The sequence below is a fragment of the Gracilinanus agilis genome, chromosome 5, assembly GCF_016433145.1.
Source record: "Gracilinanus agilis isolate LMUSP501 chromosome 5, AgileGrace, whole genome shotgun sequence".
Taxonomy (NCBI): Eukaryota; Metazoa; Chordata; class Mammalia; order Didelphimorphia; family Didelphidae; genus Gracilinanus; species Gracilinanus agilis.
In genome coordinates, this window is record NC_058134.1 from 116,851,419 (window position 1) to 116,876,387 (window position 24,969).

General features: G+C 45.7%; 1 protein-coding gene across 1 annotated transcript; it reads left to right on the top strand.

Moving 5' to 3' along the window:
• The first annotated feature begins 506 nt into the window (after positions 1-506).
• On the top strand, positions 507-24,533 carry AKR1B1 (aldo-keto reductase family 1 member B). The gene is made up of 10 exons (XM_044679833.1): positions 507-650; positions 9,454-9,621; positions 10,064-10,180; positions 12,724-12,801; positions 14,258-14,380; positions 14,790-14,896; positions 15,710-15,791; positions 16,122-16,205; positions 21,353-21,435; positions 24,120-24,533. Exons 1-10 carry the CDS (start codon positions 585-587, stop codon positions 24,160-24,162), a joined length of 951 nt encoding a protein of 316 aa, XP_044535768.1. The 5' UTR covers positions 507-584; the 3' UTR covers positions 24,163-24,533.
• The last annotated feature ends 436 nt before the right edge of the window (positions 24,534-24,969 follow it).

A 24,969-nucleotide genomic window follows, 5' to 3' on the forward strand; every position in this document is an offset into this window, starting at 1 on the left:
TCTTTTAAACGCGCCCTCAGCCTTTTGGAACCCTGACTGTATAAAGCACTAATTAAGCCTCATTTTGCAGACCAAGAACCTGAGGTCCCCGGAGCTGAAGTGACTTCAGCCCAGTGTTACACACAGAGAATGGAAGTGGCAGAAGAAGCCACAGTCCCACACCATCCCAGTGAAGGCAGCAGGCCATAGGGTCCAATGGCAGATTATTCCTCTAAAGTTTAGGGCCACCTACCAATTTAAAAATAATTTAGTGGGGCAAAAGGGGAGGGATGCACCCAGAACCCCAAAGAGCTGCAATTAGCTCTCGCAGTCCCTGCAAATCCAGAGCGCAAAGCTGAAACCGAGAGAAAAGGCAGCAAACAACCGCCAGACATGCAGATGAGCTCGCCTTCCTGGCCAATCAGAAGCTGGCAGATCCCTCCCTGCATTAGGCAACCAATGGACAGCGACCCCCGCTCTTTCGGCTCGTCCTATTTAAGTAGCTACGGGAACACTCTCGGGCACTGTGTCGGGTTTGCGGGGTCAACATTTCATTCACGTTTCTCCTTCGCTGTTGAGGCCATCCCCTTCAAGGCCGGAACATCATGGCGACCTTCCTCGTGCTGAAGAACCAGGCGAAGATGCCCATCGTAGGCCTAGGAACATGGAAGGTAAAATGCATGCATGCGCTGGCAGGTCTGGTTCTTCCCGATGGGCCCCAGAGAGGGGGCGGGGGGCGGGGGGCCATGCTCGTTTTCTGCCCGCGCCGGGGGCGCCGCCCGAGCCTGCACTTGGGGCCCTGGCAAGTTTTGCATAAATTGTTCCTGACCCTAGGAGAGACGAAGCAATAACCCAGAGGTGGGGGGAGGGGGGATCCGAGGGGAAGGGGAAAAGGGAACGAGCATTCTACCGTGATCTGGGCGCTGTCTTGAAAATCGCTTTGCAAAAATCATCCCATTTGAACCTCATAACTACCTTTTTGAGGCAAATGCTACTCTGACTCCGCCTTTTTACAGAGTAGAAAACTGAGGCAGGCAGAAGTGAAGCAACAGTTACAGATTGGTAGGACTAGCGGCAAGGAAATGGCTTACTTTCTGGCTGGCATGGGCTGCAGAAAAAAACAAACAAAAATTTAAAAGGGGGGCCTTGGAACCACTCCACCTTCCCTCCCCCTCCCCGATTTTCCAGGCTTCCCTGTGCATCCCTATGTTCTCTAAATACTGAACAGTGTATGGATTCTGCCCATTTCTACGGGGCCCTCAGCTTCCAAGTCCTTTTAGACTTCCCCAGCGCTTTTGGGGTTATCATAAGGAGTCACGAAATGGAAAATCCCTGGATTTTCAAAGGGGAGAGAGAGGTATGTGTTCTGGCGACTCCAGAACCCTTACACTTATCTGGTTAGGGAGTCTTGGGCCGAACTGAACTCTAGAGTCAGGTGTGACTAGAAGTTTTCCCTTCTCGTTCCCTGTACCCTAGAGTGATCTTCCTTGAACCAAAAGTTTATCTTCTTCTCTGAGATAACATTCTGCTCTGACCGCGAGCTAAAAGTCTTCCTCCTCCCTCTCGGGAACCTGATACCCCACCCCCACCCCTACCCCCAGGCTAGTTAGATTTTGGCATATTAAAGTCCTAGCTTTACTGGCCATTTGTGTTTCTCCCTTGGAGTTTTACTATCTTAGAAGTTGCCTTCTTGGAGTTTGTTGTCTTAATGCTGCCCAGAGCTGTAGTCTCCCTCTCCCTGATACTTTTATTATCTCTTCTTGTGCGGAGCCCTGAAGAACCGGGAACCCTGGTCCATCAGCTTGGGGGGGACGCGGAATATAAATAGCATTTCTATAGTGATTTAAGATTTGCAAAGTACTATGCAAATAATTTCCTCTTTGTGGATTTCTCGGTCTCTGTCTGCCCCCCCCCACCCTCTTTCTCTTTTCTCTCTCTCTCTTCCTCCCCCCACCTGGTCTCTCCTCTCTCTTTCTCCCTCTCTCTCTGTCTCTCCTCTCTCTTTTTCTCTGTCTGTCTGTCTGTCTGTCTCTCCTTTCTCTGTCTGCCTCTCCTGTCTCTCTCTGTCTCCTATCTCTCTCCTCCTCTCCCCCCACCTCTCTCTCACTTCTCTCATTCCCTCCCTCCCTCCTTCTTTCTCTCTCATTTTCCTCTCCTTTTTCCCTTCTTCTCACCTCACCCCCCAGCTATGACTTTTTGGTGGGTTGGATATAAAGATGGAGGCTTGTCTCATAGTCTGATTATCTTTCATCCAGAATTGTTCTGTACTAAATTTGCTATTGTCAAAAAAAAGAAAGTATAAATATGTGCACATAAAAATGAAAACCACGAACAAAAACTGAATAGTCTATTAGGATTCTTGGCACAAAATGTCCTTAAATAAAAGGCCTAACTTTGGGGGAAATATATTTTATATATGATATATATATTACATATATATATATACACACACTGTAAGAAAGAGAGAGACCTTTAATATCACTTGATTATTACTTAAAATTTCTTGTAGTTAGCATAGAACTTTTTTTTTTTCTCTCCTGGAAAATTTGGTCCACTAAGTAAATGAAAGGGTTTCTCCATCCTTAAAAGTGATTAAGGAGCAGAACCCATTTTTATAAACCAGAAGAGGGGATTAAAAACATAATTAGCAAGTAAACAAATCAATTTGTAATCAAGATTGAGCTCCTTTAAAATTATTTTCTTGGGCAGCTAGGTGGCTCTGAATTGAGAGCCAGTTCTAGAGGCCAGATTTCCTAGACACTTCTAGCAGAGTGACCCTGGGCAAATCACTTAACCCCCATTGCCTAGCCCTTGCCACTCTTCAGCCTTGGAACAAATACAGAGTATTGATTCTAAGACAGAAGGTAAGAGTTTAAAACAAATTAAAGAAAAGAAAAGTATTCTCTAGGGTAGCTGGGTGGCCCAGTGGATTGAGAGCCAAGCCTAGAGACCTGAGGTCCTGGGTGCAAATCTAACCTCCCATACTTCTAGCTGTGTGACCCTGGGCAAGTCACTTAACACCCCTATTGTCTAGCCCTAGTGTGGATTGAATAAACCTTTGTGGCTTGGAATGGTTTGGCCAGGAACCCGGGCAACCTTCCTTCCTGAATAAATTCCGTACCTCCCCACCGTATGCATTTATGTGCTTTGGACCCATGAGCAGCACTTGGTACCCATGGATAATTATTACTCATAAATGCATCCAGTTAACTTAGAGCTAGTCTTTGGTACTAAATAATCCAGCACTGTGAGGTCAATTAATTTGGGATTCGATCTTCTCCCTTTGACCTATAAGAATTCTGGAAAGGTTATTTTGTTGTGTTTTTTTTTTAGTTTGCTGAACTGAACAGATTAAAAACGCGCAGGCCGGAAGGTTATCTATGGCCTTGGGATAGAGCTAAACCAATAAAATATAAGCACATTTCTTCTGCCTTAATTTTATTTAAGTCCAACCCAGATTCCCTGGAGGGGATGCTGCCAGAGCTGGGACACTCTTAGTGGAAGCCAAGGAGCTCTTACCTCTCCCTGGCCTCCAGGGCTGGACTTTCCCTAGTCTCACCTTCAAAGAAAACCAGCAATATTGAAAGCAACTTTTTGAAGTTGGATTCTTCTCTGATCAAGCAGATAAGATGGAAACCCGCTCTCCTTGTCAGTTAGCAAGTCACAAAATAACAAATCAGACAAATTTATTTATTCTGCAGGAAGAGTGACCCCCCTCCCTCCCCCCCACAGGCAGAGGAGGGTCATGAAAGGGGATAGGAGAGAATTCCCGCATGACTTGTCAGCAGTATCAACCCTTGTTAGTGAGAGTTTCTGGTTCCTCATTGGCAAAATAGAGACAATCCTGCCTGGGGTACTCCTGGCACAGGGTTGTTGTGAAGCCCAAGTGAAATTGTGTGGATGATGTTTTATAAATTCTTCTTGTGCTATCCAAATAAGGCTGGGCAACGTTGACCACATACCAGAGTGGGATGCCACAGAAGATGCCTCCAACACAGAAGAGTGCCTCAAGTGGGCCCCCCATGCTGCCTTTATAGAGTGTCCTAGACTTAGGCTACAAATATTGTATGATGTCTTTTTTCTTTACTATTCTCATTTTACACCAGTAAACACACTGGTAAAGGATTCATGAGCTATGGTTTTGAATGGATTCAGGGTGCAGAGTACTTTAAATATGATGTAGATTTTGGGGGGCCCAATGTTGGAAAATGATTAACGTGCAAAATTTAATTTATTCAGGCTACAGGAGGGATATGGCTATTAGCTAATTTAGTATTTTGTTGTTCTGTAGTTTTTCAGTTGTGTTCAATTCTTGATGACCCCATTTGGGGTTTTCTTGGCAAAGATATTGGGGTGGTTTGCTGTTTCCTTCTCCGACTTATTTTACAGAAGAGGAAACTGAGGCCAACATGGAGAAGTGACTTACTCAGAGTCACACACAGATAGTGTCTGAGATTGGAATTGAATTTAGGAAGAGGTGTTGTCTCGATTCCAGGCCCCACACTCTATTTAGCTACCTTTTATGCTGAGTCATTTATGAGATGACTCCTTGCGATAACGTCATATACCCCTTCAAGCCCCAGGGCTTCTGCAAAAATCCTTTCAGCTGAAAAATTGTGACTTGTAAGATAGCAAATATGTTATCTGCCTGCACTGCCTTTTCCAAAGAGTCTCGAGGAGAGCATTTTGTAAACCTTCAGTTGCTCTAGAAAGTCAGCGTCATTGCTCTATCCTTATGAGGTTAAAACACTTCCCTATAGCATTGGGAAATGGATAACCTAAAACAAGGCCAATAAAAATTCTCTTGGAAGTATTGTCATGTATCATGAGAGCCTCCCCCTTCTTCATTTTCATTTATTTATTTATTATTATTATTTTGAACCCTTAACTTCTGTATATTGGCTCCTAAGTGGAAGAGTGGTAAGGGTGGGCAATGGGGGTCAAGTGACTTGCCCAGGGTCACACAGTTGGGGAAGTGTCTGAGGCCAGATTTGAACCTAGGACCTCCCGTCTCTAGGCTTGACTCTCAATCCACTGAGCTACCCAGCTGCCCCCACCCCTTCTTCACTTTATGTATTTTCATGAATTTAAATAGTAGGGGATTTGGTCAACACAGAAAGAGCTTTAAGAGGGGGCAGCTAGGTAGCACAGTGGCTAGAGAGCCAGACCGGGGGTTGGGAGGTCCTGGGTTCAAATGTGGCCTTGGACACTTTCTAGTTGTGTCACCCTGGGCGAGTCACTATTAACCTGGCTGATACTAACACAGAAGAGCTGATACTAACACAGAATGTAAAGGTTATGAAAGAGAAAGAGAGAAGGAAGAGCAAGCTAATTTTTGAACCCTCAAAGTTCCATTCTCTTTTGATTTGGTTGCTTGACATTAGTGCTGTGTCTCGTGGTAAGGATGCTCATGTCTGGGGGAGTCCTGGGATAGTCGCCCTTGGGTAGGCCACCTAATCTTCCCTGGGCTTCATCCCTTATTTGTAAAATGAAGGAATTGAACTTGCTGACTCCCAGGGTCCCTCTAATGCCATCTTCATAATCCTGTGATTATGGTTTGGAATCTTTTAAAATTGCTAGCCATGGAAGGGGGAGAAGGGAATAAGATTTTAAAAAATAAAAATAAAACCCCTGATTTCTATCTTAGAATCAAGATTGTGTATTGGTTCTAAGGCAGAAGAGCAGTAAGGCCTTGGCAATGGGGGTTAAGTGACTTGCCCAGGGTCACACAGCTAGGAAGTGTCTGAAGTCAGGAAGAAGAATCTTTCCGACTTCAATCCTGACACTCTCCACGGTGCCCCCAATCTCAGCTTTAAGGGACCTGCCCAGGGCCATTGCTCATAAAGCAACTGAGACAGGATTTGAGTGGTGGTTACAGTTTTTCTTGCCCTGTTTCTTCCTTTTCCGGACTCTTCCTCTCAGGCTTTTCCTGCCCCAGGTGTTGGGGTCCTTGGTTCTGGTCACTTGACTCTAGTCACATGACTCCAGCCCCATTTTTTTGGGATTTCATTCTACAGGTGTGAAACTCACAGGGAAAGGCTTGGCTCAGGGGCCTTGTCTGAGGGAGCCAGCTTTAGGGAGAGAGGAGGTAGGAGGCCACAGGAGCCTGGCAGGCTCTCAGGAAAGCTTGTTCCCTCGCTTAGTTACTGAGAAGGGTCATCCATTTGGGCAGTCGTTGCCCGGTGTCTCCAGGGAGCTGATGCCCCTTACCGGTGGGTCACTCGTCTGCCCATGGTGGGAGGTAGCAAACCCATGGGAAGGACGGGGTGAAATACTCCAGCCCATTGGGTTCTAGTCTGGCCTCAGACACTTCCTAGCTGTGTGACCCTGGGCAAGTCACACCCCCACCCACCCACCCCCATTGCCTAGCCCTTGTTGTTCTTCTGCCTTGGCACCAATACTCAATATTAATTCTAAGACACAAGGTAAAAGTTTTTTTTTCTCTTAAAAAAGGACAATACTTTTACTTAATTTACTCTAGGAGTAAAGCATTCCTTTGTCTTTAGTTTGTGTTTAATTGACTCTTTAGAAGAAGGCCTTTCATCTTCCTGGATAACTGTTCTACTTGGATTGAAGTGGGTAAATAAACACAAATACACACACAGGGGTTCTTCTGGGGAGAAAGGGGTGAAGGAAAAATGAAGGTTGTAGATGTATTACAATCTTAACCAAATACAAAAGGGCTGTGACAATGAGAGTGAAAGACAGTTGGGATCCAATGCCACTTAGATTAAAACATTCAGGGATACCTTATTTCTACAGGGAAAAACACAATAGGAATTAAAAATCCCTTTTTTAATAGTTAACTTAAGATTAAAAGAGGTGGGAGATGTCACCCTACACTAAAACACTATGGGATCAATTCAGGGTTAAAGGTTAAAGATCTGGGGGGCAGCTGGGTAGCTTAGTGGATTGAGAGCCAGGCCTAGAGATGGGAGGTCCTAGTTTCAAATCTGGCCTCAGACACTTCCCAGCTGTGTGACCCTGGGCAAGTCACTTGACCCCCATTGCCTACCCTTACCACTCTTCCACCTATAAGTCAATACACAGAAGTTAAGGGTTTAAAATAAAAATAAAAAATAAAGGTTAAAGATCTGGGAAATCCCTACACTACACTATGCAGGCCTCCAGGACACAAGGGACTAATGGGATCTCATGGTCTTGATCAGTAGCTCAAAATGTTTCAGTCCAAGTATATTCCAAGAGCACAGGTTCCAGTCAAATTAATCCCAAAGGGTAAAACCAAGGAGCTTGAATCAGCATGGGATGTCCACCAACCCAAGTCTGATCCTCCAGCTTAACTTGAATTTCCCCACAGGCAGGTGTTTCTTCTGGGAGGCAAATCCACTCTCTCCTGGGCTCTTCACTGGAGACGGTTTTCAGAATCCAACTGCTCTCTCAGCCATAACAAGAGTCTCTCAGGAAATCACTTCCTTCCTTGCCATAATTCCATCCTTGGAACCTTCAGGTCTTATCTGACAGCCTGGGTGCTAATGTCACTAAATATCTATACATTTCCTCATAACAGGAACAAGGCCAATTAAAAGTATAAAATCTAATCTGTACTGAAGCATTAATTTAGATGCCAGATCCTCAGATATTGCCACCACTTCCCTTCTCCCCTAATACATCCCCAAGAAAGGCAGCTCTTTAGGCAACCTTTTGGGTCAGTTGATGTTGACAAAGATTGATTTTAGATTGATTGAATTAGAAAAACATTGATTATGCACCTGCTGAATGTAGGACACTGGTATATGCTAAGGTTGTAGAGAAAGTTTGTGTGATTTACTAATAACCCAAAGCAAGGAAGTATCACCAGATCTAGTAAAGGTAGACTGCTGGGCCAGATTATAGAAGAAGAAATAAAGTCAAGTTTTAAACTTGGGTCCAAAAATTTGGCTTCACATTTGTAAGAAGAAAGGGAATTTACATAGGCAGCCGCCCATCTGACCAAGGCCTGGGGAATTTAAACACAGGTGGCATTCAAGAGAGACAGAGTGTCTAGCATTATTGATGCCGCAGGCCTGGAAGCCAGAACATCCTGTTAATTCTGAATGCCAGGTTGGAGGAGGACATTGAGAAGCTGAGATCTCAGAAAGAGATAGCTAGTTGGGATGGAGAATGATCTGAAAGTCAAAAGCGATATGAAAATCGATTAAAGGGCAATGGCCCTTGGCTCAGTACCTGTAATTCTAGCCTCTCGCCTTGGGATGAACCGATGGACCTCTGACTTTCTGTTCACTTAACAGTTAACAGTCTTATAGACATCTTGTACCCAGCAAAGCATTGAAGAAAAAGCATTTGACTGAGGGAGACCTAACTTTGAACCCCTGTATGACTCTGTAAAGTGAGTTGGCCTGGGTGGCCTCTAAGGTCCCTTTCACAGAAATACAATTAGGATCCCTTTTTTCTCTAATCGGAAACAGGTAGAGATAATTAAATATTATATAATCAAGAATGGATTATAGGGGCAGCAAGGTGGCTTGGTGAATAGAGAAGCCCGGCTTGTAGATGGGAGATCCTGGGCTCAAATCTGATCTTAAGTCATTTCCTAGTTGTGTGACCCTGGGCAAGTAACAACTCCCATTGCTTAGTCCTTGCCACTCTTCTGCCTTGGAACAATAGGGTTGTTTCTATCCTAACACAGTACTGATTTTAATATGGAAGATAAGGATTTGGAGGGAAAAAAATGGCTTCTATGACTTAGACATAATTGACACTAGAGATCAGAAGATAAGAAGAGTCAAGAAAGTGCTCATAGAAGGGATGGGACTAGGATGTGTGTGGTTTCTTTTTAACTCTTACCTTCCATCTTAGATTCATACTATATATTGTTTCCAAGGCAGAAGAGCAGTAAGGATTAGGCCATGGGGGTTAAGTGACTTGCCCAGGGTCACACAGCTAAGAAGTATCTGAGGCCAGATTTGAACCCAGAACCTCCCATCTCTAGGACTGATTCTCAATCCACTGAGCCACCCAGCTGACCCCTTAGGATGTGTTTTAAGCCCACTGGGCCACATTTTCAGGGCTAGGAGGGGCATCTATTTTCTGCCTCTTCTCTTTTACAAATGAAAAAATTGAGACCTAGGGAAAAATAGAATGACTAATCCAGAGCCATACCTGTAGTGACACTCCAGATTTTATTTATTTATTTTTTAAAGACTTTTTTCCCATCTTAGAATCAGTACTGTGGATTAGTTCTAAGGCAGAAGAAGAGTGGTATGTGCTAGGCGATGGGAGTTAATTGACTGGCCCAGAGTCACACAGCAAGGAAGTGTCTGAAGCTAGATTTGAATCCAGGACTTCCCACCTCCAGGCCTGGGTCCTCTATCCACTGAGCCACCTGGCTGCCCTGAAAGCCCAGATTCTAACCTTGGTCTGTGGATGCTCAACGCCAGGCATGCTCCCACCAATGTGGCGTAGGGTGGGCTTTTCCAGACTGCTCTGTGTTCCTTCTCCCTCTCCCCCCTGCAGTCCCCTCCAGGCAAAGTGGCGAGCGCAGTGAAGGCAGCCATCGATGTCGGGTACCGCCACATCGACTGTGCCTACGTCTACCAGAATGAGAATGAAATAGGGGAGGCCATCCAGGAGAAGCTGAAGGAGAAGGTCGTGAGTCGGGAGGACCTATTTGTCGTCAGCAAGGTATGGCATGTGCCTGGTGCCTCTTTCTCTCTGTTCCCCCAAAATTCTTAGTTGTAGTGGGTGCTTCCAACAGCGTTCAGGGTGGGAGTGTTGGGGGGGGGGAGCCTTCCAGAGGGGAATCGCAGCTGTGCTCTCTCTCAGGAGCTAGCTATGAAGCTTCTGCACTGGGCAGGGCTCACCCTGGGGGCGCTGAGGCTCGAAGGGAAGGTGGCAGCTACATACAATTCTCCCCAATAAGAAAGGACTGGGGGAGGGGGGGGATATATACTGTAACAAGCAAGAGAGAGATGCTTCCCGGCTGCCATCAGGCACTTTAAGAGAACAGCTCTTTCAGCTTCAAGACAAATTTGTGGGTGGGAGTGAGGGAGGGGGCTCGTTTTGGATTCACGTGGTGGGTCTGACTCCCTGCCTGGCTGGGGCCCTCCTGTGTTCTCCTGTGTAGCTTTGGTGTACGTTCCATGAGAAGAGCTTGGTGAAGTCCGCCTGCCAGAAGACTCTGAGTGACCTGAAGCTGGACTACCTGGATCTCTACCTTATCCACTGGCCTATGGGATTTAAGGTATGCCGGTGCTCCCAGCGAGTGGAGCTGTGCAATGCCCTTTCTGAAGGAACATGGAATAAGAATGAGGATCGGAGAGAGCTTGTTCAGTCCTGGCCCACTCTTCATCACCCCATTGGGGGTTTTCTTGCCACAGGCACCAGAGAGGTGGGCCGTTTTCTTCTCCAGCTCACTTTACAGACAAACTGAGGCAAACAGAATTAAGTGACTCTCTCAGGGTCATATAGCAAGGCTCAGCACTTTGTCTGCTGTAGCACCTCGCTGCCTGGTGAAGGGCAATTTGTTTTGAGTCCTTATTATAGGTCTGGAAGAAATTGAGGAGATTTAAGGAGTTGGTGGCCTAACCAGGACCACCGTGTCTGAATTTTTACATATCTTTCTTCCCTTGGACTCCCTGGTCCTCTGGACGCCTCTCCTTCCTTTACTTAGAGCATGCGTATCTTTCTACAGAACACACATGTGGTGGTTTTGATTTGTTGGGGGTCTGTATAGTCAGCGGTGATTAGAAATGAGCCTTGGAAGAAGAATCCATATTGGCTTGTTGGGTGGGTTGGGGGGGCCCAGTTATTTGGGTGGCTTTATCCCAAAGTCTTTCACAAACCTCCTGAGCTTCTTTGATTCTTGAATCTTCACACGAGCCACAAGGAAGCCTTTATTTTCTTAGCCTCGGTGTCTTCTAGGGTTTCATAGATTTCATAGACTGAAAGAAGAAGAATTGGGCAGCTCAGTGAATAATGTCAGACTTGAAGTCAGGAAAACTCATCTGTCTGAGTTCAAATCCAGCTTCAGAGCCTTATTTGCTGTGTGATCCTTGGCAAACTCCTCTAGTATCTTTGCCAAGAAAACTCCAAATGGGCTTACAAAGAGTCAGACATGATGTTCTCAACAAAAATAATAATAATTAACATTTATATGTTGCTAAGCATTTTATAATTATCTTATTTCATCCTCACAACCACCTCAGGAGGTATTGTCTATACCAGTGGTTCCCAAAGTGGGTGCTGCAGAGATCCAGGGGAGTGGTGATGGCCACAGGTACATTTATCTTTCCTATTAATTGCTATTAAAATTAAAAAAAATTTAATTTCCAGGGGGCTAAGTAATATTTTTTCTGGAAAGGGGGCAGTAGGCCAAAAAAGTTTGGGAACCACTGGTCTATACCTAATTTATAGTTGAGGAAATTGAGTCAAACAAGTGAAGTGACCTGCCCAGAGCAATGTGCTCCTAGTAAGTGTCAGAGGCTAGATTAGAACTTGGGTCTTCTGGACTCCAGATGTGGCTGTCTGTCCCTTGAAAGAGATCTCAGGGTATTTAGGCCAGTCTCCTCATTTTATGGATAAGGAAAACCAAAGCCAGAGAAATTTGCCTAATGTCATACATGTAGGATGTGGCAGGGCTAGGATTTGAACCTAAGTCCTCTGGACCCAGTTAGGTGCTCTTTCTTTTCCATTGACATACTTATATCATATTCATAGTCAACCCCTCCCTCCCCAAATAAAATATTTATTGAAATTTATAAGGATAAAAGGTTTTATAACTCTTAAGGGATTCTTACTCCACCCAAATAAAACTCCCTGCTTCTGCAAGGAACTTCTTTTCCTGTGTTTCACAGACTACACTAATCCTTCCTGATCTGACTAACCCAAATTTTTACTATTAGAAATAAAAACTACCACTATTATTCTTATAATTCTTAAGTTCATCTCCAAGTTATAAAAATAACAAAGGCTCTCTGGTTGAGTCTCAACAAGAATCAAGTTGGGACTCTGAGCCTTAATAAGTCTTTCTTTGGTCTTCTCAGAGTTAAAACAATCTATAAAAACAGTAATAGATAGTCAATAATGTTTCCCAAGTTGGAAAAAGAAAACACTAAGCTCCTTCAGGTCTTTCCCTCCTTTCCTTCTACCTCAGACAGGAGAGGGAGTCTCCCTGTGTGACTGCCAACTGCCAGAGACCAACTGCCACACCCAGAAAGAGTAACTGTCACAGGAAAACCATTACATCTGTCAACATTTGAAATTGACACTCTCGGCTCTGCTTCAAAGTCCAGTTCTTTCTCAAGCCAGCTTCTTCACTTCTTATCTCTAAACTTATAGAACAATACCTAATTTCTAATATCCTTATAACAGGGAGAATTTTTTCCTGAACCCATCCTTTTCATCACCTTTTGTTTCCTCTCTGTTTGAGGATGGAAGCCTCCTGACTCCCGACCTTGTATTCCTACCATATTTCACTACCGTTGTCTGAAATGAGCCACTATTCATTGAAAGGCCTTTGTTGATCTCTACTTGGTTTTCTCATGAGCTCAGTAATTTTCAGCCCTCATTGTCCCCTAGGCAAAAGAAATCTTACCTCTTGATAAGTTGGCAAGAATCCCACTGTTTTCTTTGGCACAACTAGATGGATTTGTTCCCAAACTACTTGAAAAAAAGATATGACTGCTGAGATTTGGTGTAGTTTTCTCTCTGTTTCTTTCAGGAAAAGGAAAACCTAAGGGAAAAGTATTCATTTTAATTTATACCAGTGTGTCTCATTTATCACAGGCCGGGACTGATATTTTCCCACTGGATGACAGTGGCAAAGTGATTCCCAGTAACACCAACTTTTTGGATACATGGACGGTAAGACCCATTGCTGTTTTAGTTGGATTTCGGGGGGTGGGACTGGGGAATCGTTTGAGGTCTCTTGTCACTCCCATCATCTCATTCATTCTTTCAGTTCTGTGTTTGGTTGGGCTTTGTATGAATCCCTGTTCAGTTTTTTGGTTAGATTTCTGTTTTCTTGGCAGAGTCAGGTATGGCTTCATTCATTCAATAAACATTTAAGAGCGTTGTATTAAGCAGCAGGGGAGAGGCATCTTTCAGAGAGCATGGTCTGTGTTCTCAGGTAGCTTAAAGTCTTGCAGGAGAGAGAGGACGCAGAAGGAGCTGTAGTATCCAACATTACATGAGACATGACTTCAGCAGTCCAAAATAGAGTTGTGAGGTGTGGAGAGAGAGATAAGGCTTTGGGGAAGAAGCAGCATTTGAGATGGACTATAAAGGACAGGAGAATTCACACTGAAGGGATGCTCTGAGGCTACAGCATGGCCAGAAGAATGACTAGGAAAGATTCTGGCCGGTGGAATGAGCAGCTGTGACCTGGAGGGGAAGAGACTAGCTGGGGCAGATCCATTAGAGAGCTTTCATACTTGTTCAGGGGATAGTAAGGAGGACATGTCCTGGGGTGGGGAAAAAATAAAGTCCATTAGCCAGTCAGCATATATTCCTCAAACACCTCCTGTGTACCAGACATTGTACTCAGTGTCAGGATGCACAAAAAGGCAAAAGACAGTCCCTGTTCTCAGGGAACTTAATAGGGTGGATGGCATGAAAACAACTCTACAAACGAGACATTTACAGGATATAGTGGAGAGAATCAGCAGAAGGAAAGTCTTAGCTGTAAGGGGAATTGGGAAAAGGGATTGAAGAGGCCGGAGGAGAACCAAGTGAATATTGGGTATCTTAAGACCATAGGAGGAAGGAATATCCAGGGCAAAAAACATAAGCAGCAAGAGAGATCAATTAGGGAAGTCTAAAAATTGTATGTGGCATTTGTCAATTAAATAATTATTAGGAACTTGGACAGAATAGTTTCAGAAGAGAGAAAAACCAGTTTGCATAGAAGCTGAGGAGAAAGTAGATATTAATTATACACAACATTAATGAATGAAGGGAAGACTTTAGCATTGGGTAGACACAAGCTTCCTCCTAGGAGATTAGGAATGTGTGATGATGTATGAAAGACGTCAAAATAATTGTTGGAGGTCTTGGAAGGAGGCAAGAGGGAAACAAGATGCATTCACTAAGCCATTCTCCCCAGCCACAGTTCCCCAAATCTTCTTATTTCTGATCAAGCCTCCTATTGACTCCCCTCCCCAACCCTCAGTCAAAGACCTTGTGTCATACTTTACTGGAAAAAAAGGAAGCCATTTGCTGAGTCTTCCTCATATCACGCTTTTCAGATATCTTCCTTTACTTTCTCTTCCTTCACTTGAGAAGAAGTGCTTTCGTCATTCACAGACCTTTTTCTTCTCAGGCTATGGAAGAATTAGTGGATACAGGACTAGTGAAAGCCATTGGGGTTTCCAACTTCAACCACCTCCAGATTGAGAGCATCTTGACCAAGCCAGGGCTGAAGCATGCGCCAGTAGTTAATCAGGTAAATTATCCAGAGAAGATGTTGCCTTTGACCTGTAATTTTGGACCCAAGAACCTGACATTTTGCAGCCAGAAAATGGGTTTCATGGTATCTATTGATTTCTGTCTTAGGACCCCAGTGCTGGTAGGAGAAAAGATCTGGAGGTTAGTGCTGCCAGATTCCAAGGACCAAATCCATTTTGGTAAACCTTGGAAAATTAGAGAATCTTAAACAGTCTTTTGACTCTGTGGCAGTGATTTCTGGACTAAAGAAATGGTCCCTGATGTAGAGAATCCTTCCTAGAAAAGCTTTCATAAACTTGGTCTGATTCATCGGCAAGGAGAGATTCCAGATGGTTGAGAGTGAGGTCAAGGTTTGCCTTGAGGTTCACTTGTTACAACTCTATCGACAGCCCTCTCTTGATTTCTAGATCGAGTGCCATCCGTATCTCACCCAGGAAAAGCTGATTGAGTATTGCCAGTCCAAAGGCATTGTAGTGACAGCCTACAGTCCCCTTGGTTCTCCGGATCGACCATGGTAAGAAATCCGGAGGAGTCAGAATCTTTTGTGTTCTCACAAGGAATGAAAGCAAAGAGAAGAAATGCTCATTTCTAAGGGAAATACTTCTGGGAGCTACAGGGCAGGCTCATCCAGTTGGAGCCCTTCTTTGCCTTTATTGAGGGATAGAAGGGAGGATTCTGGATTTAGTGCAGAGAAGTACAGTTTTATATAATAGTAGACGGAGGACCAGCCTCAGAATCAGAAAACTTGGGTGCAAGTTTCTGTTTTAGACATGGTGCCATCATGGGCATCACTGGGAGTTTTAGACACATCGCTCATCTCTGTTGTGGGGAGTGCCTGACACTAATGAAATATTTGCCAATCCCCACATGCTCCCCCCACCCCCCAAAAGGAAGCTAAATGAAGACCTCCCAGGGGTGGCCGGTTTCACAAATTTTATAAACCTGGGACCCAGAGAAGCTAAGTAAGTTGCCTGAGATAAAAGATCTAGGATTTGAATTGAGCCTTCTGCTTCCTATACCAGCATTCTTTTCTTCATACTATACCATTGTCAAAAGATTTTTTGCTTTTTGGGGAAAGCTTTAGCTCAGTGGCCCAACATTTGGCAAATCTGTGCAAAGGTCTAAGGGTTCAAATCCCGTCTTGACTCACAAAGTATAATACCTTGGCGAGGTTGAGGGGGGATGTTGGAGAGAGGGTGGAAGGAATCCTTTTTCTTTCCTTATCTCCAGATGGAGCAAATAATGCCACTTGGCTTATCAAGTTTCTGAGACATGAAAATTAAAATGTAAAATGAGTGCTTTTTTATACATATCTTCATATTCCTAGGGCCAAGCCAGAGGACCCTTCTCTCTTGGATGACCCCAGGATCCAGGCCATTGCACAAAAGCACAACAAAACCACTGCACAGGTACCAGGGAGTTGACTGCTGCTCACAAGCCTTCCCTCTTCAGTCCTTTGTGCCATTTTTGCTTATTCCAGGAAGAATCTGAGTCCAATAGAGTGCAAACTGAAGATTCTGACTGAGATCCCTTTCCTGTTCTTCTTTCGCCCTTCCCCCTCCCATCAAATACTGCCACCTTAATAAGGTCCACTCCACATTTGTAATGCTAATGGCAGGAGAGAGGGTGCTTTTATTATTATGTGATTTGTCTTAGGGAAGAAGGGCTCCTGGCTTGAAGCTGGTGGTCCCAGAGAGATTAGGAGAAAATGCTCTCTCTCTCTCTTTCTCTCTTTGCAGGTTCTGATCAGGTTCCATATCCAGAGAAAAGTGGTTGTGATCCCCAAGTCGATCACCCCATCACGGATTGCTGAGAACTTTCAGGTAAGATATCTGTGGGCCTTGGCTTTCCTCAGGGACCAGGAAACATGTTGACCAGCTCCACTCTGTTTTTCCTTAGATGAGGGGTTTTTAGCCTATTTTGTATCATAAGCTCTTTTGTCAGAAAGATTTCCTTCTCAGAAAATTAACAATAATAAATATTATATATATATATATATAATAAACAATACCTTTAAGTACTTTAAATAGTAGAACGGCAAAGGGTTGTAATTATGCTGTCATTAAAATATATTTGGGGGCATCTAGGTGGCTCTGGATAACAGCCCAGGCCTGGAGACAGGAGGTCCTGATTTAAATCTGGCCTCGAATGCTTTCTAACCTTGTGACTGACTCTGGGCAAGTCCCTTCACTCCCATTTCCTAGAGCCACTTAGCTGCCCCTATATATAAAGATGCACATCCAAAATGAGTTCTGATTTCTGATCCTGACTGTTGTCATTGGTGCTGCCACCAGGACCTCCTAAGACAGTAGCTTAGACAAGTACACTTAAGAGGATCACAGTTAAGAGCCGAGATGTGTAAGAGGGAAACTTAGATATTATATTTAAGGTGTGGCCCCCAGGAATCAATTAACTTGATTCCACAATTAAAGTAGACCCAAGTCAGGATGTCTTTTAGGTAGTTTAATTATAATAGGAAGGTTGAAGGTAGGGAAAGAGGAGAGAAAGGAACTCCGGCTGGACCAGAGGTCCGGCCTGGATGAGGATCTAGAGGTTAATTAAACAAGGCTATTATTTGCAAGGCCTACAACAATTAGAGAGGCAAAGAAGCCTCCTTGAGGCAGGGACTCTGGAAACACCAAGGTAGGCCCAAGGAAGTCAGCCTAACTTACCCACGTGACAATTCAGAGGGGAAGCTGCCTGAGGTCTCCTCAGAGGTCCTTCAGCACCGACTTCCAAACGCCAACTGCCCCAACAGGAAGTTACCATCATATTTGAAAGACAGCAGCTTTTGTCACTTCCTGGAGGTCCACCTCTAATTCAAGTGGACAAATGGCAGCCTCAGCACTGTTTTGGACTGTCCAAAGGGCAGTCCCTTGTTCTTGATTTGTTACTTATTGTCACGTGTGGGTCACTCATCTCCCCTCCCCACTAAGGGAGGTGGGGATGACATGATCTCTGGTGGCTAGAGTTTTAACTATGAATGGGGGTGAGCTAATTCCGTTTACACAGATGGCTAGTAGAGGATCTCCCAGTCGAGGGTCCGGTGGTTCCGTGTTGGACGGATCAGGACCTTCTTTAGATCCCGGTGTCTGCCGTCTTGCCTTCCCCCCTCCCTATTAGCCCCTTTCCCTGTGTCTACAAATATGCTCGGGGTTTCCCCTGTTGTAAAATTATTCCTTGACCCTACAATACCCTCAAGCTACCTTCCGGGCTCTCCCTTCACCCCTGTTCGTAGCTAAATGTCTAAAAAGGTGGGTGGCTTCAGTGTCTTCATTGCCTGCTCATGGGGCCCTCTGAAATCTGTCACTTAATGATAAAACATGATTCTGATGCAGTCTTTAAAAGAAAAGTTATTCATAGTTTTTTATGACCTCATTTCCAAATAGATCCCTCTCCCCTTCCCAAAGAGCTCTCCTTTATAACAGACTAAAAAGGAAAGGAGGGGGTTGGGAAGCAGCGTGGCTAGAACATCCACCCTTTGAGTGTGACAGTGAATGCAGTGTTCCACACTCCTCTCATGAATTTTCTGTGGAAGATCTGGGGCCGCGAGTGGGGTACGGTCGTGGCTACCCATCAGGAAAGGCTTCCTAGAGGAGGCGGCATGGCAGCTGGACTTTGAAGGATGAGTAGGCACCGCGTGGGAAGGGAGAGCATTCCTGGCATAGAGGATCGGAGGAGGCCGGGCCGAGGTGGGAGGGACGGCCCGTTGAATGGTCAGGCCAGAGGAATCTGCTTGGTCTGCAGGTGGAGAGTGCATGGCGGCCCACTACGGGGCAATAACAGCTCCTTTGGGGCGGCGCTGGGCCGGGAAGGAGCCCTTTAAGCCTCGGAGGTAGCTGAATGGAAAGCACTGGCCAGTGTAGCGATGGCAGCTGTCTCGGGGTGCTGCCTGCATTTCCAGGAGCCTCGCAGCCCGGGGACCGGGGAAGGTGGCGCTTCTCCGTGGGGGTGGGCAGGTAGGACGTGCCCGCCGGCGTCCCCCGCCTCACCCACAGAGAAGGGTGCTGCGCTTCGAGCCTGTTTGTGTTTCTCGGCTAAGCTGGCCTCCCCAGGACAGCCTGTCCCTGGCCCACACCCCAAAGCAAGCTTGGCAGCCGGGCAGACACAAACCCGGATCTGGCTTTCCCTTGCCCTGGCTCAGCCCTGGGGGCCGGCCTTTCTCTCCCGCCACCCAACGATCGACGATGGCCGCGGCCCAAAGGGAGACGCAGTAAGAGTCAGAATGGAGGGGGCCGCGAGGGCCGCCTGCCCAGGACGAGGCACGGCCGAGACTCGCCGAGGGAAATGCAGGAAGGGTGTCGTTGGCCATAAGAGCGGAGGCCCGAGGCAGCCCGGGCAGGAGCAGGCCTTCCCCCTCCCCGGCCCGAGGTCAGGCCGCGCTCCGGCTCCCCTCTCGCTGCCGGGCCTCTAAGGCCGCTCCAGAGGCCGGGTAGATCGGAGTTAGGCTCTCGGCCTCCATTTCTTGGGCACTTTGAGGCCTCGGGCGGGGGCCTGCAGGGATGTGCCACGTGTGAAGGAGGAGGAAGAGGAAGCTCCCTGAGGAGTTTACTTAAGGTTCCGGCCCATAGACGGATCCCTCGTTCAGACGAGACCCCGGAACGGCCTTATTTGGGCCTCTGTCACTGCCTTGTGAGAAGGGAGGAAGGAAAGGCCTCTGGTGGAGGCGGGGAGGGAAGCTCCAGGGGAAGCCTCTGGGACAGCGATCCTCGGCGTGGGCTCTCAGAAATGGGTAGGAATTCAAAAGGAACGAGGAACGCATGCTGGGCCTCAGAAGCAGCCCTATGAGCAAAGGGAGGGGGAGGAAAGTATGGCACCGGGTCTGGCCCTACCATCATCCAGCTTGGCCCAAGCAGAGCGGTGAGAGACCGCCTGCCGCATTCTCGAGGGCTGCCTGAGCCCGACTAAGATGTGATTGGAAGGAGAACGTACAGGTGGCTCAGGGGATGGAGAGCCAGGCTAGAGATGGGAGGTCCTGGGTTCAGATCTGTCCTTTCTAGCTGTGTGACCCTGGGCAAGTCACTTCACCCCATGGCCCGGCCCTTAATGCTCTTCTGTCTTGGAACCAACACATCGTATTGAGTCTGAGGTGGCTGGCAAAGGTTTAAAAAAAGCCGTGCATGGGCAGCATGGCTTGTGGAAATGTCCCCGGTGGGCTTCTGTAGGCCCTGAAAGATAGCCGCGGGCCGTGGAATCCTCCAGGAGCTGAGCCCGAGCTCTCCCACTAAGAAATACTCCGTGTGTGAGTCTATCCACGAGGTTAGAGATGGTGGAGCTGCCCGCGGCGCTGCAGGACATTTCCCTGAGGCAGGCCCAGGCTGGGACTAGCAGACTCGGCTCCCCGGCGAAGAGGCAGAGAAAGGGGGCTTGAGCAGTCCTGCCCCGGGGCCGGCGAGCAGGCGAGGACCGTACAGAAGAGTCTGCTAGAAGCTGGCACGGGAGCCGTTTAATTGGCTCAGCTGTAAACGGGCAGGCTGAGAGAGTGCGCCGAGCTCTCAGTGGGATCCCCCAATAAAACGGGTCACCAGCTTCCTGCGTCCCGGCGCAGACCCCGAGGGAGGCACCAGGACGTCTCCTGGCGTAGCAGGATGGCAGCTCGGGCGCGAGCCTCGTCCCTGCCTCCTTCCAAATGGCTAGAGAGGAAGAGCCGCCTGGGCTCAGGCTGATGGCACCACCTGGGCCTCTTCGAAGCCACAAGCAAAGCTGGGATTTGGACCCCCGACAAAGCGAAGACAGTCCTGAGCCGTCCTCGACAGTTAAGATTAAGCGTGATCTCACCCCAGATCTAGAGGTGGGGAAGTTACGAGGGTGGAAATAAAAGTTACAAGATCTGAATTGTAAGATGAGTGACCTGAGTTAAAATTTTGCAGTACTTGGGTAAATAATTTCATTTTATTTAATAAATTTTCATTTTATTTATTTCATTTTATTTAATAAATATCATTATAAAATGAAAATAATTTAAATTATTAAATAAATATGAAATATTGGGTACCTGACTAAAATTTATAGCAAAGGAGGGGGAGGCGGGTGGTATTAAATCTAGCTTGACCTAACTGGATGTAAATTTTCAATCTTGCAGGATATTTTGAACAAGAAACAAGTTTTTAATAAAAATGAAATAGAAGACTCTAAAAGCCATAGATAATGTTCAAATAGGCATCCATATGTCCAGTGTAGTGTTTTCCGTTTGAATTTGTCACCTGGCTTAGTAAAGAGAAGAGAGAGTCTGAGAGAGTAAGAAAAAATGGTCATGACACTGGATTTGTGGGCGGTCACGGGCGCGTGATGAGCCATGATGGTACTTTACTTAGGAATCGGCGGAGAGCCTTGGGAAAGGCTTGAGCTGAGAAGTTGATCTGAGAGGCGAGTTGGAAAGAGGAGCTGAGAATAAACATGGAAAAGTGGACTTTCGGACAGCGCTGATGCTGCCGATGGAAAAAGTGAAGTCAGAAGGAAAACAGCATTTCAGTAGAGCCCCGCGGCAGCAGGGACCTTAACTACGCCCAGTTTTGTCTTTTGGGAGATTTTTTAAGTTAAAAGCTGCCGCTCCTAGACGGGGAATTTGGATGGGACCCAGTGAAATACGTTTTTCGTCTTATTTTTGTTCAAATGTACGGCTGGCCGCGGCGGTGCGCGCTTGTAATCCCTGTTAGAAGGTAGAGGCTGGTAGCTTGCTTGAGCTCAGGAATTCTGAGCTGCCCCAACTCCAGCGCCAACACGCAGGGATCCCCATAGAGGGGAGGGGGCCGCCGAGCTGCCTCAAGCAGACCCAGCCGGGCCGGGTCTGAAGAGGGAGCTGTTCAGCGGCTCTCATCCCTCCAGACTGACCAGGGAACATCTGACCCACGTTTCGTTCAATTGCTTAAAAATATATTTATATTACGGCTCTTTAAAGGGGGAAAAATGTTTGATTTCAGTCAGGATTTTGTGTCAGTAATTCCTTGGAAACACTCTCTTTTCTCTATAGGTGTTTGATTTTGAGCTGACCGACGAAGAGATGGCAACTATACTGAGCTTCAACCGTGGCTGGAGAGCCTGTGGCATGTCCAAGTAGGTCTTCCTGCCTCAGTCACGATTGGAACCAGGGAGGAACACCCCTGACCTGAGCTTGTGCCCCAAGTTCCAAAAGAGCTGGACATTCTAAGCAAAGGGCATGCCTTGTGGCCTAGCTCCCCTCCATGGAGCTAGGACTGTGCAAGGAAATAGAATAGCTTCAGGCTGTGGCAAGATCTACAATTCAAACCACTTAGACTAGGGCTGTCAGAGGAGATCCTTTGAAGGAGGAATGTTAAATTCATCTCTTCCCAGTGTACCCCCCTCCCCGATGTGGGAAATGGGGCCTATTTTGTGTGAAATAATGTGAGAAATTGGCTCTATGAGGTATACCCTAAGAGGTATTCCTTGTGTGTTCTCAATAAGGCCATCTAGTCTGGTTCCATCATTTTACAGTCGAAGAATCTGAGGCCGTAGAGGAGGAGTCAGGCAGGTAGGCAACATCAGAGGTGACTTTTGAAGCCAGGTCCTCCGACTCCAGAAATGGTGCTCTTTCCATTGTACTTTGATCTCCTGTTATTTTTATTATGTTTCATTACAATTAATAACAATTATGATATGTTTTATTATGTTTCATTACATTTAATAACAATTACAATATGTTTTATTATGTTTCATTACAATCTAATCTCTTGGGAGATAATGAAACATAATGACCCCTGGATGGGCCTTCAGTTTTGACATTTTGAGGAAAAATAGCTAGTGGCTCAGTGTATGGCAATAGCAGATTCATAGCTAGGTAAACCCCTAGGCAAATCACTTAACCCTGTTTGCCTCAGTTTCCTCAGCTGTATAATGAGAATAATAATAGCACCTTGCAGGGTTGAGTAAGAGTAAGTGGAAAAAAAAATTTGATAGAAGAACTTAGCTTAATGTCTGGTACATAACTCTTTTAAGTCTTTTTAACTCTTCTACCTCTATCCTAAATGTAGATATTCCCCAAAGTTTAGTCCTTAACTCTTGGCTTTTTGGTCTCTATTCCCTCTCCCTTAGACATATCACTTAGTCCCATGGCTTTAATGACCCCCTTTTTGTGTAGGGGATGCTCGTCAGTGTCTTTTAATTCCACTTTTTGAGAGATTTCAGCCTTTCCAAGTGTTGTCTACAACTGTCTGCCCCAATACAGTCCCTCTTCCTCTTGATTTGACAATCTCTTGGTTAATGCTATCACCAGACATCCTGACTTGAAACCTTGGGGTGCTCTTTGTCTCCTGTATATCTATTTATGTAGGTATTATATACACGGACATGAGTCAAAGATACAGATGTATGTATTTGTATCGAGATAAGTATACATATTATTATATTTGTTAAAATTTGTATTATAGGTAATTTAGTCATCTATAATATGTATATTTACATTTATAGAGATAGGCATAAACTATCTCTCTCACACACACATACTAGGCACATTTCCTGAGAGTTCGTGCTTCCAAGATCTCTCTCCTTCTCATTCTTCTGCTACCAAAGGGCTGAAGTTCCAAGAATCCCTGTAACTCGACTCTGTGCCTCCAGCCTCTCCACCTTTCTTCCCCTTACTATAGCTCTTCTCCCTCCCCATTCCCCGATTCATCTCTCCTAGAAAACTATGGTCCCAGGATGCCTGGTAGGTACTTTGGGAGCCACAAAAGATTTTTGAGTAGAGAAAATAACTCGATCAGTCAATGTATAAGAATTTTTAAAAGTACCTACTGTGCGTTAGGCTCTTAGATTTATAGAAAGCCTTGATAAATGCAGTGTTTTTAGAATGGCTCCAGGTTTTTTGGTACTTGGTCCCAACTTCTTTTTTCCATTTTTAGTGGGGGTGGGAGGGAGTAGTTATTCCCACCATGAAATTTTTGCTCTCTCTAAAAAGATCATTCACTTGCCCCCCTTCCTCATCCCCAACATACCTCGGGCTTTCTTCGCATTCCCACTGACTTCTTGAATAACTTGAAAAAGTAGCACTTTTTATCTTCAGGGCTTTCTATTAAGAGTTTCCGTTTATATCAAAGGTTAAACTCTTTAAAATGCTCTCTTTGTAGCAGCCTTGAGAGGAAAATAGTAAGTATCCTTATCCACATTTTTCATTTAAGATAACTGGTTAAGGGATACACACACACACACACACACACACACACACACACACACACAGAATCTTGGGATCCTGAATCTAAATCCAGTGATATTTTTTTCCCCATTATAATCAGATTCTACTCTGTATAACATCTGCCTGCATTGTTGTTCATGGCATATTGTAGCATTGATCATGTTTACCTTATTAAGTGTGTGTTTTAATCTTCCCACAATAAACAAATACTCTGAGGGCAGGCCTGTGTCCCTGCAGTGCGTAGTGCAGCACTGGGGCACTTATTAGGTGCCTTATTAGGACTGATTTGGCCTAGTACATCACAGCCTTCAAAGGGCCAACCTTTATAACTCACTCCCTGGACCATCTTTTCAGGCCTTAATATCTTTTTTTAAGCCCTTATCTTTCATCTTAGAATCACTACTAAATATGGGTTCTAAGGCAGAAGAGCAGTTTAAGGATGAGGCAATGTGACTTGCCCAGGGTCACTTTGATATCTTTTTGGTCTCTTTTCATGTTAAAAAGTAAACATTCAGCCATTCTTCTGTCTTTATTATGCTTAAATAATTTCCCTAGGTTGAAAGCAAATTTGTCTCTTCTCCTTTCCTTGTAGTTCCAGTTCTCACAAAGATTACCCCTTCAGTGTCCCATTTTGAGATTCTGGAGAGCTGCCGCCTGGCGTCCAGATGACCAGCTCCTGTTGCTTCCAGCCGTGCTGTTTGATCATGACAAAGCGTATTCTTCTTCTACAATGCACTGGTCAGCCCTGGATGTCGCTTCTGAAAGCTCCGAAGGTCAGCGTTGGATCTTGGCTTTCCTGAGTAACTCCAAGCTTTGTGCACCCTCTCCTGCCCCGTGATGAGTGGTACAGAATCACTGCCCTCTCCCCAGATGTGGGCCCTGCAAACAAGAATTATTCCGCCAGCCAATGGTTTTCTTTCCTTTAGTAACAAGTAGATTCCATCTGCTTGAAGTTATAAAAACCTAACTTCTTGCTTTGAATAAAAAAAAAAAAACAAAACCAAAATATCCATGTTCTGTCCTTACTGCCGTTGGTTTCTATTGTGAGCTGCCCAGCCCTCTGGGGTCCTGGGCCCTGACTGGCTGGAACACGCCTAGGAGACAATTAAATGTTTACCGAGCAGCACGCAATTGAAATGGAAATGGAAACTTTCATGGTGGGATAGTGGGCAAGACACGGGAGCATGGCAGCTCTCACTGCACGGTACCTCCAGACCTTTTATCACATCAAATGGCAAATGATGAATTTGTATTTCAACCAGGAGGGGGAAAAGTCACTAATTCGCTTCCGTCAGTGAGTTAGGGAAGGTGGGCTGCTTGAGATCAAGCTCAGATGGACGATCACGTCATCAGAAGCACCTGGTATTGGGGGTCTTGGGAGGGCTTCCAGCCTCTCACTGAAAGTTGGGGTTGGCCATGTTTTAAGCACTTGAAAGCTCTTC

What these genes read in the sequence shown, in the direction of transcription:
- AKR1B1 (XM_044679833.1), top strand. Translation starts at nt 585, where the DNA reads ATGGCGACCTTCCTCGTGCTGAAGAACCAGGCGAAGATGCCCATCGTA. An exon ending in ACCTATTTGTCGTCAGCAAG is followed by an intron (nt 9,622 to 10,063) that starts GTATGGCATGTG and finishes TCTCCTGTGTAG; the next exon opens with CTTTGGTGTACGTTCCATGA. An exon ending in GGATTGCTGAGAACTTTCAG is followed by an intron (nt 16,206 to 21,352) that starts GTAAGATATCTG and finishes TTTTCTCTATAG; the next exon opens with GTGTTTGATTTTGAGCTGAC.